Genomic DNA, 15,476 nt, shown 5'->3' on the forward strand with positions numbered 1-15,476 from the left:
GTTTCAAATCATCCAAGTATGAAATAATGTATCTTTCCTTTCTTTTTTTCTTTCCTGTTCTAACTGCAGGTTTTTCTTTCTTGCTGTTGAAACCCCACAAGGATGTAGATAGGAAGGATGTGTAGTATATCTTTAAATAACTCCAGAATCTCTAGCATATGCAATAAAGAGGATGTTTAGATCCAAATGTCAGCTTTTTTTCTTTTTTTTTTTCCCCTGCCTATGTCCAGAATTCCAAAATAGGAATGCAGGAAAACAGTGAAACAAAAATTGTCATTTTTGCCAATGGGGAATAATAACTGCTAGGTATGGTTCAGCTGGTTTAGGAAAGAAGCTAAATTAGAAGTAGGATGCTTGTATATCTGAGTCTGATTAAGCCTAATTGGGAGAGAACATCTTATGGGATGGGGGAAAAAAACACATTTACTTTTCAGAATTCTTGATGAAACTGCTGAGATTTAAGTGGACAGAATTTCTTTAATATGAATGAAGTGTGAAGATAACTTTCAGAGCTGCTCAGAAATTCCTTGGGGGATTAGCCTTCATTACTGAAACAGAATATTTGTGCATCTTAAGAATTCATTATTATTTCAGAGCAGGGAAGCTAGTGGGTGGGAAGTGTTGCATGCAAGGTAATTGCTCATGAAACTTTTTTACGTTAAGAGTTATTCTGTGCTAGTGCATCCTTTCAGAGTTTCAGGGAGGGTAAGAGCAGCATGTACTGCAGTCCAGAAAACGTGCTTTGTGAGAGCATCCTCCGAAAGACCCATCTTTGCATTTGGTGTTCTAGGAATCTTGTCTTAAATTTGTCACTTATTGTCCCTGTTTATCCATTGCTGTGGTGTGCAGGATTTTTCTTCTCCCCTGAACTATTATTATCCAGTCTTACAATACGTCTCTAGGAAGAACTATTTCTCTGAAAATTGTTAGTATATTTGTGCCAGAACATTGCTGACGGAAAGCAATAAGACTTGTCTCACCCCTCGCTGAGAATTTCATCTCTCTTTCAGGTTTTAATCCCCATTTCTCTTTATGTGTCCATTGAGTTAGTCAAGTTGGGCCAAGTCTTCTTAATTCACAATGACATTGACCTGTATGACGAAGAAGCAGATTTGCCCATACAGTGCCGCGCCCTAAATATTACTGAAGATCTTGGACAAATCCAATATATCTTCTCGGACAAAACTGGGACACTAACAGAAAACAAAATGGTATTCCGACGCTGTACTGTCGATGGAATTGAGTTTTCACATCAGGAAAATGGTGAGAGACACTTTTTTTATACTTGCTTTTCTCTGAGCAACTAAATGTTATTAATTTTAATTTTAATAGTTAAGCCTACTGAGCCCCCTGACTGAATGGAGAGGATTTGTCTCCATTTTGTGAGGGAGTCCTGTTACGGAGATTCAGGAAAGCGAAGGTGTTTTAAATGACTCAGAAGTCAGATGGGAAAGGTTTTCCAGTTCCCGCTGCAGGCATCTCAGGCTTTTCCCTGCATTCAATACCCACTAGAGAGTGCAAAGAGAACATTTTCTCTTTCATTTCTAAATGAATGCCAGCCAGCCTTTTATAAGCTCACAAACTGAGATAGTTAGTAATTAAACTCAGTGGGTCCAAAAGTAATTACCATAGTCTTCTGTGCGATATGAAAGGTACAGCTACACATTTTCTTGAGTCGACCCTCACTGCAGTCTGTATCTGAAGTCTCTTGGCATTCGGTGCTCTGAATCTTGGGTTTGACTCAGGTCAAACTACTCTTGGTCGCTACTTTCTCTCTCTGCGTAGAGAGAAAGATTTTATTAAGCTGGCAAGCAGCTGCCGAAAAGATGTTTGCGTTCTGTGACTGAAAACATTAGCAAATTTGTGAATTACCATATTTCACTCTCCTGTTCCAGTCAATTGCAAAATGCAGCTAAGGAAACCACGCATTAGCAGAAGTCCATAAAAGTGACTGATCACTTTGAAAACGCATTTTTGTTTTCTTGCAATAATAAAAATTGGAGAGTAGGAATTGTCAGAAACTGAAGTGGATAGTGAACGTTTTTCTGGTGCTGGTTTTTGAGATGTTTTGGCTTTGAATCAGTTTGTTTCAGGTTTTTTAACCAACCAAGGAATTCCTCATGAGCAATGCAAAGTACAGAATAAGAGGTGAGGTTTCATTTTCTCTTTTTATAGCCAGGCGCCTGGAAACCCACAGAGAGTTGGATTTAGATGATGAGGACTTTGCAAAACTTCATCAGTTCACTCTTCCTCCCATGAATATTGAGAGACCAGTCACTTACAAGCAGAGGACCATGAGACCTTTAAGGAGGTGCCAGAGTGCTAGAGCTCATTTTCAGGGGCATACGAGGAATAGGTCCCTCGGTCGTCGTGACAGCAACCAGTCTCAAGTGGCGTTCAGCAGTACCATAGTGAGTACAAGCAGACAGAACTAACACATTTTAAGTTCTCCTTTCCGTTGCATTTGTGATGGGAAGCCGACAGGTGGACAGGAGAAATTCAAGCCCTGGTGGAGCTAAGAAAGGGAAAGGGGAGACAAAGCATTGGGGTCCTGACTTGGAGTGTGCAGGCCGCAGTCAGCGGGGAGCTAGGGGAGGGTTTGGGAATCCAGGTCCTTGTATCAGAGACTGCAGCAGAAGAGTGGGGGCACACAGGTGAGTTTTTGTGATGGTTGCCTGATAGGAGGAGGACATGAATTCGGGGTCCAAGGATTGAGGCTGTGGGTCATAACAAGAAGAGGTACTTTGCACAAAGAGGAACGAGCTTTTTGTACTGTTCTGGTACATTAAAATGCCAGGGAAAATGAGGTCGGGATTCTGGGCTGGGATATTGTGCAAGCAGAGGTAGGGACGTGAGTCTGGGGCCTGGCTTTGCAGAAACAGGAGGTGCAGGTCCTCCTGGGATATGGTGGTCAGGAAGAGGGTATGGATTTGAAGTCTGAGTTTGAACACAGGTCAGAAAGCCACAAACTGCTTCTGCTACTAGCACTGCAGCATATGTGTCTGTTAAACAAAGTTCAGCCGCTCTTGTGCTGTGCATGCAAAATGCCCAAGCTGCACTCTCCAGAGCAGTTCTGGGAGTTTGTTAGTGTGTCAAAAGGTAAATATTGCATTTTTCAAGGAAAAAAAAAAAAAAAAAAAAGCAGCACATCTCACAAAGATAATAGAAATTAAGCTAAAAGGGCTTATCAGAATAAGGTCTTCAACCCTGCAAGATGCTGAAGAGTCTTGTCCTCCTTCAGTAGCTAGGTGGCCTCAGCCTCACCTCAAGTACTGACTTGGAAGCACATGTTGTCTTCATTGCACTTCTAGGAAAATCTTAGACTCCGCTGAATTTTTAGATCTGAAACTTCCCAAAATCTAACACAACCTAATTAAAGTCAGACTATTTTCTTCTTGAAAGCTTTTTAACAGGCATTTCAGACAAGGCTTTTATGGACTCTAGGAGAAGGTTGAACACTTTCAAAATTAGAATTCCAATTAAAATTAAATGCCTGGAAAACCCTTCCAAAACTTGATTTAAAAAAAATAAAAATAAAAAAACCCCAAAAACACCCAAACTAATACATACCGAATTCTCAGAACTTTATTTTCTGCAGTTGTTCTTCTTGGCAAAGTTTTTGACTTGCTGATTTTTTTTTTTTTTTTTGGAGGATGTAAATTTAAGTTCATTATAAGATCCTACTTGCCTCATCCAGTTCCTCTGTTGTGTAGTAGGTGTCAGTCAGTACTTCTCCTCATCTTGGAATATGGGAGGGTTTGTCAGTTGCTATCCTAGCATTTTCCAGCCCAGTCCTCATAGGATATTGAGAACCTCTCTTGAGAACCCATGGGTCATGACTTTTGAGAACTGACTTAGGGGTCATGACTTTTGAAGGGTGATAAAGGAATTTCTTGCCAGTATATATCCCCAATTATGTTTTTTACTGTCAGGCCTCTTAATTTTCTTCTATAAACAAACTGCTATGTGTGGTTTTTTGGGGTTTGTTTGGTGTGGTTTTTTTCCCTGTGAAAACAATAGCTGAAGAACTAGTATCAAACATATCCTTTGTAGAGGAAGATTAAGCTGCTGTCACGGAAATAACCAGCCTTAGCTGCTAATAGGTGTCACTCTTACCTGGATAAATCATTTAACTTCTACAACAAATGCGAAGATGTAGTAAAAATGGAGACACTTAGATATTGCCCAGAGGCTGTCCTGCGTGTTGATATCCTTCAAATGATGCATAGTAGTATCTATCTTTACCCGCCAAGCCAACTACCTCTTAATTAAATGGGGATAATAACATTTTCTGTGTCTCTGTGCTTCCTGCATTTTGGAACTTGTATCATGTTACCTGATGAGTTTGTACTTTGCTACAAATCTGGAGCATCTTGAGTACTCCACTTATACAGATAGTATCGTAGGCCTAAACGTATCTCAGTAGACAAAGTTTAGTAAGAAAAATCCATTTTTGAACAATGTGTGAGTGAAGACAAAAAGACTACAATTTACCTTGATTAATTTAAGGCTTGCAAAGCCCTTCTGGATGAATGGCTCTGCTAAAATAAAAGCATTGAAGTATCTGGTGGCAGTCAATGATTGTCAAACACAATCCTCACTATGTAATTGTAAGACTCAGCTTCTTCAGATCAACAAAATGCAAGACAAAAAAACCCCCTGCTTTACATAACAAACAATGTAAAGTCCAAAGGCCAGTAGCTGGCATTGTACAATTTGTTGTTGTTGGCTTTTTTCTTAATAAATAGCAAGTTTCCAGGAGCAGATGTGCCAGACACATGAAACTATTCATGAAAACTGGTAGCCTCGGGTAATAGTAAAATTAAAGAACTTTGCACTGCTGAGAAGACACAGTGGGTTTTGGGTAAGGGTTAGCACAGCATCTGCCATCGGCACCTGTGTGTCAGAACTGTTGCCAAAAGAAGCATTTTAAAGCAAGAGGGTCATTAACATAATAGTATCCTACAAAATGTAAAGAGTTTAACTGGAAAGTAGCTATGCCAAACAAAAGATAATCATTTACAAATGTCAAATTTATATGTGAACAGTTTTTAAAGGAGAATTATCTATGCAGTGATCACAAAATTTACTTACTCTTAATGAGCCTTGCATGAATGGGTGATAAGCAGGTTGCATATGGTATTTTAAGTGCATTTGTACAGCGGTAATTGTGCCTGCAAATCAGCATGTTTGAACTTTGTCTCAGGATTCTGAGCAGTTCTGCAATTAGGAAGCTCTGCAGCTACAGAATGTATTTCAGCCTGCCTGTTTGTGAGAGTGTTCTCTGCTTGACAAGTTTTGATGTTTTCCTGAAATCCGAGAAGCTCTTATCAATTAACATGTTCATCTCAGTGCATGTCTGAGATAGAGATGAGGTGATGGGTTTTTCATGGCATTTGATAAAATTAATTAAACTGGAGCCTGCAGATCCTCGAGAACTAACTAAATAGCATTGCTTCTCGTTTCTGGAGTAACAGTAACATAGGTGTGATGCAGAGGCTAACTGCTAGGGTTTACCTTCTAGTTTTGCTCCTTCCCATATTTTTGTCCATAGTCTTCATGGTCCATGGCAGTTTGTGCAGCCTCCTTACATACAATTTATGCAGTTCATCAGAAATGACGAATCCTATGTCCAGTTACAGCTTCCCAAAATTTAGTAGAAAAGTCTATTTTCATTGGGAACGAGCTTGACCAGGTCTTAGACAATTGGAAAGCAAATTCCTAGCTTATTGTCAGCAATCGTATCTCTTGCTAGTCTTACTAAATATAAATAAAAAAGACAGAGGTCTACCTATTAACAGTTACACTTGAAAAACTAGAGACTGAGCTGAACAGATCTGAACACAAGTTCAAACTATTCTGAAAACTTACAGTTGAGAATTCCTGCCAAGACTATAGTGTTTATATTGATACCATAAAAACGTGCAAGGTCTGTGTACGTCTTTCTCAGGTTTTACGTGGAATGGAAAGAACAACACTGTAGTCGTTTCTTTAGAAATCTCCTAGGGTGTCTGAGAGAGAGAAATATAGTGACCAATTGACTCATTTCATAAACATTTATGAGAAATCTGGAGGGAGACAGACATCACAGAATCACAGAATGGTTGAGGGTGAAAGGACCTCCAGAGGTCGTCTGGTCCAACCCCCCTGCTCCCCTACAGCCAGTTGCGCAGGACCATGTCCAGATGACTTTCTAATATCTCCAAGGATGGAAGCTACACAGCCTCTCTGGACAACCTGTGCCAGTGCTCTGTCACCCTCACAGTAAAAAAAAAAGTATTTCTTGATGTTCAGAGGGGAACATAAAATAATGTATTATATAACAACAGAGCTATAGTTGACGGAGGGACTTAAGGGAACTTTAAAAGAGAAAGAAAAATATAAAATGATAAACAAATTTGGAACAAGATAGAGAATTAACATTTACCCTGCCTACCTTTAGGTGTTCTTATGAATTAAGATTGTGACAGCACATTTCCTCCTAGATTTAATAATTCCAATAAATAGTGCCTTGCTATTAGAAGCATTTAATCAAGATTTCAATTGTCCTATTGTCATCAGGTTTTAGTGCCATCAAGTAGAATAAATGCTACCAAATTAATGAGGAAATCTTAAAAACTGAATGGCACTAGCCATTTTATAACATTAGCATTTTCACTAACAAAATTGTTAACTTTGAAAAGGTGGTAAATGTAACTGATCATCATCAATAGTAATGATTTATTTAATTTTCTTTTTTCTTTTTTTGTTTTTTTTTTTTTTTTGTTTGTTTGTTTGTTTGTTTGTTTTTATATATGTTCAGGCTGGTCAATGAACAGACTTGTTTGTCAAAATTTTTTTTATCTCCTGAAGTTCTGTAAGGCTGGAAATTCAGGTCAGCCCTGTTTTCACTGAATGTGAAAAAGAAAATAAGAAAAGCTTTTCTGATAAATATTGGGGGGTTTATTATTCTGTTTTTAAAACCTGTCTCTGAGGCTGCAATTTTCTATTTTTCCAGAGGAAAATTTAGAGTTCAGAAAGTTTCTGCTGAAATGGAATATCCACTAATGCATTGTCTTTTTTGGCATGAACTAGACACAGATGTGGAGGATATAGATGCAAAGTAAATTGGGTGGCATGATGATGGGTAGGAGAGGCTGAGATCCATGTGTAATAATTTGTGGTTCATGAGGTTCATTCCAGTTGTGGCACAATTATATGAATAGCTGAGCAAACAGTCAATGAGTTTCTAGTTTTTCATGTTTTGAATTTAATATAATTCCCAACGTAACTGTTTTGACAGTTGTGTCTGCACATGTGTGTTCTTCATCGGAATCGTCCCGTTAAGCTCTTTGGGATTGCTCTGTGTACTACGCGCAGTCTTGGCAGCAGACGCAGTTACACACAGTAACTCTCTGCTGCAGTCCAATATGGTGAAAGGATTTCTAAAGAATGACAGCTTTAACTTTTCAGCCTCTGACTCCTTTTAAGAGACCTGAGAAGAAAACTAAAACATCGGGCTTATCCTCAGTATGTATGAGTTTGCTAGAGAAAGGATTGCATCTATACTTAAAACATTTCCCCATATGTGAAACAAAAAAGCGTGAAAACACTGAGCCAGAGGAACCAGAGCTTCTTGCAGCAGAGAAAGGGCAAAAACTTGTTCCATCTTTGGATTTTAATTGAGCTCTGTGCTGCAAAACGAGCAGTAGATTCATTTGCAATTATTAGGATGATTTAAGAACCGCTATTCACTTTAGCAAGCAGGAGTTACAATGCAACATATTCAGCTTGGCACAAAACGGCCATGAAGGTGGTTGGTTGACTTCTGTTGCGTATTATGGAACTTAAGAAAACTGTGCCAGATTGGAGGACGAGAGGGTAATAGCTGAGATGAACTAGAAAGCAGCTAAATCACTTTGGCAGTTCCTTAAAGAAGGCAGCCAAACGTGTTGGCTCACAGGAAGGTGTCTTTTAAATTTGGAAGCTCTCGTTAAATATGACCCTAAATTAAATCCAAACCAGACTCAGCTAACATGAAATTTCCATTAAAAGTAATACTGCCATAGCCCTACATCAGATTAAATTGTAGGTAGGTGACATTGTTAAGTAGTTTGGCTTGCAAATTTAGGTTTGATTAGAAAGTGTGCGGTAGTAAAATTACAGTAACATTTCAGGAATAAATTAACTACGTCTGTATTTATTTATTTATTGTAAAAACTGAGGAAGAACGGTTTGAGACAGCTTCTCTTTCTGGGTGCAAAGCAAAATGACTCTGGAAACAAAAAGTGATGCTGCTGTAACCAAGCCATAAGCACAATACGTTCTCTGTCGAAATAGCAGTCAGCTCCCACACTGAAATGGAAGATCCCAAGTTTACTTCCATCTGGAATTCCCTTTAATTCAGTAGTCAGCAGTTTCAAAATTGGGAGATACAGTAGAGATTATTCTTGATTTCTAGTAGATCTCAAAAGAAATAAAATTCTGAAGTCATCTTCTATTTCGAGATGCATTTCCTTCTAATTATCTAGTTATGCAGCTTTTAGAAATGTGTCTTTTTTTTCCCTAGATGTTAAGTACAAAAGGCATTTACCTTACATAATTCTAGGTGTAAATTCAATAAGAGGCAAGAAGAAGCTATTAAGTTGATAGTTCTTCCTTGAGGACAAGGGTAAATGGGAATAATCCTCATTAAGTAATTTGTCTTCCAGGAGAAGGACGTGACTCCCGATAGCCGGCTGCTGAGGCGAGTGAGAGAAGCTGCACTCCAGACTGAAAACCTTTCTCCTTTTATTCATATGAAGGCTTCCACATCCCTTACTGACTTTTTTCTTGCCCTTGCCATCTGCAATACAGTCCTAGTCTCCACAGCTACCGAGCCAAGACAAAGGGTAATCTAACTTCAAGTATATGAAGAAAATTGATTATGCTTCCATTTAACAACATAGAGCAGTGTTCAGCGAAACCTGAAATGGTGAAAAATAATTTGTTTGGGAGTTCTCCTCTAGTTCTTTTACCTTTTGTGTAATATCTCCTGTTTCCCTGCCTGTGTATATCCCTTCCTAACGTGGCTTTTTGTGTTTGATAGCTATGGCTACCACAGGATCTGCACTTTTTCTTTTAGTTTTTATGTTACATATACTGTAAGAAATATGTTGAATATATGGGGTTTTCTCTGATCTCCCAGGCCACTGACAGAACTACAAGGGGCTTGATTCCATCTCTGCTTCAGAGGTAGAGATACAAATCACCATCAAATTTGGATGCCAACTCACCTATGACTCCTTTACTGAATTCCCCCACCACAGTTAAATAGAAAAACAAACAAACAAACAAAAAAGTACTTTTCTAATTATCATAATTTAGATACAGAAAACTATATTGAGGTTTTGAAAAGTATCTTGTAGTTCACATTGATTTATTTTTAACCAGAGGTTTTCTCATATTTCTAGGTCACAGTCCCACCACCAATAAAACCTTCAGGAATCACCCTGGAGAAGATTCATCAGATGTTTCAACGGCTAAAATTAGCAAGCCTTAGTCAGTCTTTTTCATCATCTCAGTCTAGTTCAGACCTAGGCGCTAGCTTCAGTGCAAAGAACACTGAGGAGCATCTTGCTGCGTTGGATTGCTGTGACAGTGACGACAACTGCTGTGCCAGCAGCCGGGGTGACGAGCTCCAGGGCAAGGGCAGCACAGATATTGGTAGCGCTTCCTTGGATGAGGTTTTTAAATCCGTGACTAACAGTTCTGTGCCAACAGACTTTTGTTATGAGGCTGAGAGCCCAGATGAGGCAGCGCTTGTCTATGCTGCCCAGGCATATAGTTTTACGTTAGTGTCCCGAACTCCTCAACAGGTGACCGTACGGTTGCCACAAGGCACACTCCTGACTTTCGATATTCTCTACACTTTGGGATTTGACTCAGTAAGGAAAAGGATGTCTGTAGTGGTGAGACACCCTCTAACCAAGGAGATTGTTGTCTACACAAAAGGAGCTGACTCTGTTATAATGGACTTGCTGGAAGACTCTGCCAAAGGTAATTAGCCAATGAGCTATTTCTGTTGTGCCTCCTACAAAGCACAAGAAGTTTGCAGTACTCTTTTCTGCATGAAATATTCTATCCGGGCATTAGAAGTATGCAAAAAGAATGAGCTTTCTCTAGTGTTATCCTTGCAGATCAGAACTGAGGTATTCATTTAACCTGAGTAGTGCTTAGAATACGGAATGGGCTAATTAAAATTCACTGACAGCGCTCACCCATGTGGATTGTGTACTCTGCAATAATGCTGTCATAAGGGCCTGACCATTGTATTTCAGCTTGTCAGCAAGAGTGCTATAACATTAACAAATAAACAAAACAAAACAAAAAAACAAGTAATGTTATCTTAAAGGAAACAAGGATCTTTAGCAAGCTTTCAGTTTATGCAAAGCCAACGCTTTTGAGCTTTTAAAGGAATTGCTGTTATACCGGAATCCAGTTTTCTCTAATGCCCACTCTTTTTTAATCTTAGACCATTAGGTCTGAAATGATCTGTGCTTAAAATATGGAATCTTTTCCTTGTATTTCACAGCTGATACTAGTGCAGAGAAGAGAATGAAAAGAATTAAAGAAAAAACACAGAAGCACCTGGACTATTATGCCCGTGATGGCCTACGAACTCTGTGCATAGCTAAGAAGGTAGGAGGGCATTAGCCTAATACTGTTTAGAGCTTTGTTCCGTACGTGTCAATAGATTTATTAGGAAAATGTAATGGTTATAATTCCTTCTGCTTCTGAGAACAAGGCAGATACAGCCCATCATTTTGTCCCTCTATTTGATTGCTCTGCAGTCTTTTTTTTCCTCTTTTTCCTCAGTGTGAACAGATGATGGATTTCTGGTCAGCCTCAAAACATTCATTTCTGTTTCTCTTGCGGTAACGCTTGCTGACCTTCTCAGTCAGTGATTCCAAGCAAGAAATAAAAAGTCCACAGAGGAGCCAACCTTTTTCTGTTTTGCTTGGCATTGAGCTTTCAAAAATCTTGCCCTCAGCCTGGGTTAGGACATCTTAGCCTGATACTTTAATACTGAAGTTGTCTATGTGCAATAAATAGGTCATATTCAGGCTCTGGAGAAATGTAGAGCAACCTTCAGAAACTCTGTGTTCCAGTTCAGAGTCCCAGCTAAGGGCTGTGTGATCAAGAGTTTCCCCAGGTCATGTTTTTAAGTCTTAGCTCTAGGCCATTTATACAAACAGGAATGCAGCTCTATTTTTCTCATTATTACTAGTTCTTGTAGTCTTCTCTTGGAAAAGTTTGTGTTATTTTGAAGGCAGCACTGTACTTTACCAGCCTGAATAAGAGTTTAGTCTCTATGATGCAGAATGTTGGCATTTTTCTCTTATCTAAATTTAAAATGAGTTCTGTTTAAATTGTGTTATGCAGGTCTTGAATGAAGATGACTTTCAAAAATGGGCCAATTTTCGTCAGGAGGCAGAAGCAGCAATTGACAACAGAGATGAGCTGTTAATGGAGACAGCACAGCATCTGGAGACCAAACTCACCTTGCTGGGTAGCTAAAAATAAGAATCATCATTGCATGAAATATCACTTGCTGTTCTGTGATATTCTTGGCAACCAGACAGACAACAGCTTATACTAATTTATATCAAAAAGTCTTTCTCTGAGGTTTGGAAATCTCAGGGCTAGGGTATACAGTCCAACGACAGTGTCTAAACAACTTCTCATGCATTTTGAAAGAGTGTACTGAAACTATTGTGTGCCAGGAGCAAAGAACATGTCCATCAGCCGTTCCTGTGGCTCAGCTGACACAGTACATAATGACATTCCCATAATTCAATCTGTGTCCTTAGATAAACCTATAAAAAACTATAAATTAACTTCAGTTTTGAGCACAAATTCCAAGGGAATTTTGGTAATTAACCTGTATTATAAAAACCAGTAACTTCCGCGCATAGGCATTTTTGCTAGTGAATTCCTGCTGTTGTTGCATTGTCATGTTTGCACTTTGTAAAAGGATATTTCACATTAAAACTTATATTCATTGGCACTTGGGTGTCATCAGTCACTGTCATGTCTAACAACACTATTCTGTTAAATTATGAAGCACTTCAGTGCTTTCTTTTCTATTTTGTTTCTAAACATTTTGTTCTTCAAGATTTTGATTTTCAGAGTTGTCTCAGACTCATCTTTTTGTGAATACAATCTGTGCCCATACTCCATTATCCTGAATTTCTGTGATTGCAAGCTATTAGTGTTATGGCTTCTCATAATCTCTGTGGAAATTTAAAAATTAGAGTAATAACAGTAAATGCCATAAGCAGAACCACATAAGAGATACTGTAGATCTTGTCAGAATCTGTTACCTTTGCCAATTCTTAAGGCTCTGTGCGCTTTCCTACTTTATTTCACAAAAAGTATTCTTTCAGCTTAAATCAATATCTGTCTTTAATGTATCACAGTTAGAGCATCTTCAAACTGACCTCTAGTGGAAGAGACAAGGAGTATTGTAACATTCAGATGGTGGTTTACCATCAGGATGAGCGTTGGCATCCGCTTCTAAGTTTGCGCATTTTCAGAAAGAAAACTTACTGTACCGTTTCTTCTCCCTTTGATGGGTGAAGCATCTAACTTGACAATAGGGATAGCATTCATTTAAATAGTCAAAGTCCATCTTTTCTGGTTGCTTTGATGGGACTTAATGCAGTACTTTGAAAATGCATATGGTGTAATTCCTCTGCCAGTACATTGTCATTTTGGATTATTAAGAAGAAATGAAATGTATTGTCCTAGCAACGAGTAAAATGAAGAGCCAGAACTTGATTGCTGACACATTCAGATCTTAATCCAAATGCAGATCTTGTGCCTGTGTGTTTATTTGCTGGGCACTACCTTGGCTCAGCTCTTGATAAGTTCAGGATCATAACTGGAGTCAAAGACCTTTTCTTAAAAAAGAAAATAGCAACATGATTTCCAAATGAAAGAAAACTAGTTCACCCCTTCTTTTCCTGTTTGCCCAGGAGCCACCGGGATTGAAGATCGGCTGCAAGATGGAGTGCCTGACACTATTGCGGCTCTTCGAGAAGCTGGGATACAAATCTGGGTGTTGACAGGAGACAAGCAGGAAACAGCAGTAAACATTGCATATTCCTGTAAACTCCTGAAGCAAAGAGACACTGTCTTCACCATTAACACTGAAAATAAAGTGAGTACAGAGAAATGCACAGAATTTGCTATCTTTCCCTTTCTTTGTGTCTTGCAGCTTGGCACTGTTCTGCTTTAGGCTGCATTCGACACAAAACAGCCAAACACCCACGTAGCAGCGTTAGGCCAGCAACCCTTTAGAGCACATGTAACAGGATGAATCGAAACACCAGACAGTTGTGTAGAATTTTATTCAATTAAAATATAATGATTTTTCCAACTGAAAATATTCTTTAAAAATATTACCTGAATAGTAAGCTTTATAAAAAAGGTAATACACAGTTTAAGGCTTTTCACCTTGTAATGGAAATTTCAGTCACAATGATGTTTTAACCCTAGGTGATATCTGTAGGAAGACATTTGGAAAGTACTGTACGAGTCAGTCTGGAAAAGCACGCAGGTGCAGATTTAGTTAAATTCAGAACTTTCTCGGCGCATGTTCCTTAATAGGATTAGGCTTAATCAGAAATGTATTAGTGAACAACTTAAGTATCTTTTTGTCTAAGCAGCACTTCACCTTCATGGAAACCTAAATATAGTTCTTGTGGGCCAGTTAGAAACACAGTCACTTTCTTGACATTCCATGGTGGTGCGCATAGTTGTTGATGTGCACAGACATTCCCTGAATTTCCATGGGCAATAAGAAGGTCGGGCAGTAGGCAAAGCAAACACACTCCAAAATGACGATAAACGCTTCAAGGGCACGTCTGTCAGCTCCTGTGACTCACCAAAATACGGTGAACAATCTGTGGTGCAATCTATGGCTGTTCCTAAAACCGTCTGAGCGGAAGAGAGAAAATAGAGTCCTAACGTTCCAAGAGGGTAGGTGCCATTAAGGATGGTGAAAGTAACAGGCTTTAGAAAAGCAACCTTGGCTTTTGCAGGTTGTGAAGCAACTTAAGCAGGGTACCAGGAAAAGCATGCCTTGCTTTGGGAAAGCAGAATGGCCACCGCTGTGCACAGCCTAGCGTCTCGTCCCTCTGGGCATCCTGGTGAGGCCGGTGGCTTGTGAGGCGGATTTAGGGGAGGCATTATGGTTAAACCAGACCCATTCGCTTCAGGAGAGGTCAGGCCTGATCATTTCTAAAGCCCAAAAGCAGTGTCCAAAATGCCAGCTGTGATATCCTTTTTTATTTTCTTCTTAGTGACCTCTTACTTCCCGGGTAACCCTGGATGCCCTTTTCCCGCGTGCTGCTCTGTCCTTTTATCGCAGCGTGCACTTCTGGTCCGTGCTGGGCAGTAGCGGAGTCTGCGGGAGGTGAGCCTGCCCGCGGGTGGGCAGGAGGCTGAGGAGGGCAGGCAGCACCGCTTGCTGCGGCCGGGCGAGTCGCTGGTCTTGGCTGCCTCAGTTTTTCTGCCCAGAATAGGGGGGTTACCGATACAAGTTTGCCTCTCTCTGTAAAGCTATTGTGAGGATTAATTCAATATAGTTAAAATACTGACCGTTTTTCTTGTGATAGGCAATTGTATAGAGCAGTTAGATGGCCTACTTTCTAGCTGCTTTTATCTGCAGTTAGTAGCTCTCCAAACAAGAATAAAATCCTATGCAAATATTTCTCTCTTTTAATGTCATGGAAATAGGGAAACACGCAAAGATGATATGGAATTTGGCACAGAATACGTTCCTTGCTTCAATGTGTAATTTCATTTGATACGCATATCTGCTTTAACGGAAGGCAGAATGAATATATTTGGGATGGAAATTAGAAGATGGTTTCTGTCAGAGAAGCGATTCTGCAGGCGGGACCACCCTGGCTCCAGGAAACACAGGCGCGTGCGCTTACCTATAGCAGCACCCTGTACGGCCCTCGATCCAGGCTCAGGTGCCAGCTGCGTGCGTATGGATGCTGGTGTGAATACGTGTGGTTCAGTGGGCACTGGAGTTGCTCCATAATAAGATTTAGTTCCCTCCCTTTCAAAATGAAGCCGAGGACACTGGTTCTGAAAGAGTCTCCCAATGGCAGCAGCAGGGAAAAACAAATAATACAAACAAAGCGTGTAACCCGTTAATTTTGCCAAAGCTAACCCTGGAGCTGGCATCAGTGGGATGGACTCTCTTTCCCCTTTGAGCCCAGCACTTTATTCAAACACTGACAATTAAATATCTTCCAGGAAGAAGCAACACAAGTAGGTAGTTTGGGGGATTCATTTAAAATGGCAAGCCAAGGCAAACCGGGAATTTCCACTACAATTTTTGGGTTGTTCACAGAAAGATGATGATTCCTCAATATTTTTTAGAGGTTTTCAGTGTGCAGGCTAGATGCAGCTTTTTATTAGATGTCAGGGGTATATTT

General features: G+C 39.7%; 1 protein-coding gene across 3 annotated transcripts in view; it reads left to right on the forward strand.

Annotated features, from left to right (window-relative positions):
- ATP10B (ATPase phospholipid transporting 10B (putative)) overlaps nt 1-15,476 on the forward strand; it is a 153,794-nt gene that overhangs the window by 127,621 nt on the left and 10,697 nt on the right. For all 3 annotated transcript variants that reach the window (XM_075766331.1, XM_010303668.2, XM_075766332.1), the window contains 7 exons: nt 1,011-1,263; nt 2,176-2,411; nt 8,691-8,870; nt 9,432-10,017; nt 10,553-10,659; nt 11,404-11,530; nt 12,999-13,183. In XM_075766331.1, coding sequence (XP_075622446.1) covers nt 1,011-1,263; nt 2,176-2,411; nt 8,691-8,870; nt 9,432-10,017; nt 10,553-10,659; nt 11,404-11,530; nt 12,999-13,183 — 1,674 coding nt within the window. The remainder of the gene's footprint in view (nt 1-1,010; nt 1,264-2,175; nt 2,412-8,690; nt 8,871-9,431; nt 10,018-10,552; nt 10,660-11,403; nt 11,531-12,998; nt 13,184-15,476) is intronic.

The sequence above is a fragment of the Balearica regulorum genome, chromosome 14, assembly GCF_011004875.1.
Source record: "Balearica regulorum gibbericeps isolate bBalReg1 chromosome 14, bBalReg1.pri, whole genome shotgun sequence".
Classification (NCBI taxonomy): domain Eukaryota; kingdom Metazoa; phylum Chordata; class Aves; order Gruiformes; family Gruidae; genus Balearica; species Balearica regulorum.